The following is a 3504-nucleotide window of genomic DNA, read 5'->3' on the forward strand; positions in this document are numbered from 1 at the left end:
AATACCCTTGACACTGTTAAACAATGTGTGCAAGTCCATAAAATTCCTTGTAGGGGTTGTAACATATTTAAAAAAAGACAAAATAGTAAAAAATAAAATAAAATAAAATAAACAAATAAAAACACATGGGAACCAGCTTTTGTTAGGGACGAAAAAACAGCATAAAATAATTTTCAGGAGGGGCTAAATTTTTGCAGCCAAGGTTATGGCGCTTACATGACATATAACGTGACTGAATAAAGTTTGATTTCAGGCACATATATATATATGTATATATATATATATATATATATATATATATATATATATATATCAAGTACGAGTTGTGGGCATTTGAAGCGTGATAAATAGTTGCCCTAATTGATGGTTAGAAATAGCCGCCTGATTGACTGGTCAGATGAGGGCAGATAAGGGCAGTACACAACAGCAAATCATAAGTTCAACTGACACTAATTCAAATCCTATATCCTTGTTACTCTGTTATCATTGTGGTGCACAAGAATTCTAAGTTAGTTTATAAATGATCTAAAATTAGGCTAAAAATTGGATACGTTGGCTATTAACCCATATAATTATATGTAGTAGGATTTGCAAAGTGAAACTAAAATCAGTAGTTTTTTCTTCTGTTCCGACTGTGTTTTTAGTTTTGATATATATACTGTATATATATAAATATATATATATATATATATATATATATATATATACACACACAAAGAAATCACAAACAACACGTGATTCACTAGGAATATGAGAACTTGGTAACTGAACGTTTTCGTCTATTTAAGACATCTTCAGAGGAACAATATAAGCAAGAGAAATAAGGACATTAAGACTTAACTCATTAAACTTCGATGACAAGATTCTTGTCATTTGGTCAAATAAAAAAAAAATCATAAAACACCAAAATGTTTGATCAAACAGCACCAGAAAAATATGACGTCAGTCCTCCTCGCTTCGCTCGCGAGCGAAGCGAGGAGGACTGACGTCATATTTTTCTGGTGTTTGATCAAACATTTTGGTGTTTTATGATTTTTTGTTTTATTTGACCAAATGACAAGAATATTGTCATCGGAGTTTAATGGGTTAACCCATTGACAAAAATTCAGCAATAAGAATATCCTTTTGCTTCCATTCCATGAGTATTTGATAAGTCTTTCTCATATTTTTAGCACCTTTGGAATACAAGTTGTCTTTAGAAATAACAACACTGTAAAAAGCCTATTAACCAAAAATTCACCTAAAGTCAGAGAAGGGTGCGTTTGTAGCATCCCATGTAAAGAATGTAATTTTAGATATATAGGTCAAACTGGTAAAGATTTGAAATTGAGGATAAGCCAGCATAAGTATAGCGTCAGAACAGGACAAATATCAAATGGGTTATTTGTACATATAAGAGATTTTAATCATTGCATTGAATGGAATGAAGCTGAAAAATATGTCTTGAGTAAAAATATTATGGAGAGGAATATTATTGAATCATGCTATATTAAGAATACCTTTGAGAACAACATGAATATGAGTTTGGGATTGTACAAGTTGGATAATTTTATTATCAAAAAGTTGTCATGGAATTTGGCAACCTATTGTACCTCTGAACACACACACACACACACACACACACACACACACACACACACACACACACACACACACACACACACACTCGGTGGCACAGTTGGTAGAGCGCTGAACTGGGAAGCAGAAGTGCTCCCAGTACCCAGTTCGAATCCTGCCCAGGGCCGAAATTATTTCGGTATCGCTGTGCCTCGGGTCGTACTCTGACTCTCGTGGGCGGGGAGTTGGGTGTGTGTGTGTGTGTGCAAGGTCATAGCATTACCCATAGATCGGACCTACGAGCTCTGAGCTCTCTTCCAGGAGGGAAATAGCTGTCGATCACGAGTCCAACACGTGATCCAAAGACCAAGTGAATACATATATATGTGTGTGTGTGTGTAATCATGATTACACATTTACACAGAGCATTTGCGTGAAATAAGACTCAAGTGCAATGCACAAATACACACACTTGTTTCTTTCTTCTTATAATCTCCCCTTCGGTGACTGATCGGCTGGTCGGCACGACCTCCGTCACCTGACTTGGACAAAGTCGTCGAAATGGCTCGACTTCGCCGTTTCGACCTCGCGCGCATGCACCAGCGCACCCTCAGCCTTTGCGCACAACTTGTCTCGCTTTCCGCCTGTTGTGCAAAGTCCACAGGATAGGACCCTCCGGAGAGAAACCTATCGTCCTGTTCTGGTGTCAAAGTGACACCATCTGGTGAGATCGTCCACGTCGAGGACGCTGAAGAACCTCACCGAGAGGCTACTTCCAACAAAGAAGTCTCCGAAGAGGAGCCCAAAACACCAGCAAGGTCTTCCTTCCTCGATAAGTACGTCGTCCGTTTCAACCTCGACGAAGGACCGTCATTTTCTCCAACACCTCCACGGGTCTCCTGGGTGTTGCCAAGATTCCAAAACGAAGAGACAATGCCACTACAAGGATGACCTTCACTCGTGAGATCGAGGCCCTCGGAGCGCTTGTCCACCCGAACATCGTTCGGTTATTGGACGTTTTCGCCGACGAACGAAGAGGCATGACCATCATCACCGAGTACTGCCACGGAGGAACCTTGCTTAGCCTTGTGATGACGCACGCGAGCTCGCACTCCAGGGCTTGGGGCAGGCAGCCGGGTCACCGCCTTCTTCAGGCAGCTCGTGGAAGCCGTGGCCTTCATCCACGAACGCCACTTCGTCCACTTCGATCTCAAGTCTGAGAACATCGTCCTGGACGCCAGCAGGAAGGTCCTTAAAATCATCGACTTTGGTCTCGCCGTCGAGAGATCAAACGTTTACGAACGAAGCATCAGGGGAGTTCAGGGGACCTTCTGGTACATGACTCCGGAGGTGCTGGACCGCTCCCAGCACCCTTGCGCAGGAGGCAAAGCCGACGTCTGGTCCCTCGGATGCGTCCTGTTCGAGATGATCAAGGGGTTCCTGTCTTACTCCGTCTGCGGGGTCGGATACCTCGGGGTCAAGCGGCGGATGAGGAGAAACGTCTGGAGACCTTTGAGAAGTAGACCAGGAGCCCTAGAGACGTGCCTCTGTGGGGAAGAGACCTTCGAGGACTCTCAAAAGCGGGATCTTGCCCGGATCTCTTGGGCCATGTTGGACCCTCAAGAGGAAACCAGAGCGGACATCTGGCAGGTGTGGCGGCAGACCATTTGGAGTCCGGAGCAGAACGGGGAAAGACTGAAGACTTTCCAGGAATGAGTTTCCTCAGCCCCCGAAGAGCGGAGTTTAAAAAAATGGAGAAAAGGAAAGAAAGAAAAAAGTTCAATGCATCATCCACCAAAGAACGGAAGTCCAAAAGTGAGCATTCCAACTGGCCATACACTGAGAAAGAAGAAGGCGACAGTTGAGACCGAATGTTACTCCGTCGTCGTCGACAGATTCGGCGGAATGATCTGATTCGGACCGACTTCGCGATGTCACGGGGAGAGG

At 43.3% G+C, this 3504-nt stretch overlaps 1 protein-coding gene across 1 annotated transcript; it reads left to right on the plus strand.

Annotated features, from left to right (window-relative positions):
• Positions 1-2504: 2504 nt before the first annotated feature.
• Positions 2505-3273, plus strand: LOC143030378 (uncharacterized). The gene is made up of 2 exons (XM_076193526.1): positions 2505-2614; positions 2712-3273. Exons 1-2 carry the CDS (start codon positions 2505-2507, stop codon positions 3271-3273), a joined length of 672 nt encoding a protein of 223 aa, XP_076049641.1.
• Positions 3274-3504: the final 231 nt, after the last annotated feature.

This window comes from Oratosquilla oratoria, chromosome 12 (genome assembly GCF_046742065.1).
Source record: "Oratosquilla oratoria isolate Oo_2021 chromosome 12, ASM4674206v1, whole genome shotgun sequence".
NCBI lineage: Eukaryota > Metazoa > Arthropoda > Malacostraca > Stomatopoda > Squillidae > Oratosquilla > Oratosquilla oratoria.

Excerpts from the sequence above, each read along its gene's own strand:
- LOC143030378 (XM_076193526.1), top strand. The coding sequence starts at position 2,505 with ATGACCTTCACTCGTGAGATCGAGGCCCTCGGAGCGCTTGTCCACCCG. Across the intron at positions 2,615-2,711 it reads GGCATGACCATCATCACCGA|GCAGCTCGTGGAAGCCGTGG; the intron begins GTACTGCCACGG and ends CGCCTTCTTCAG.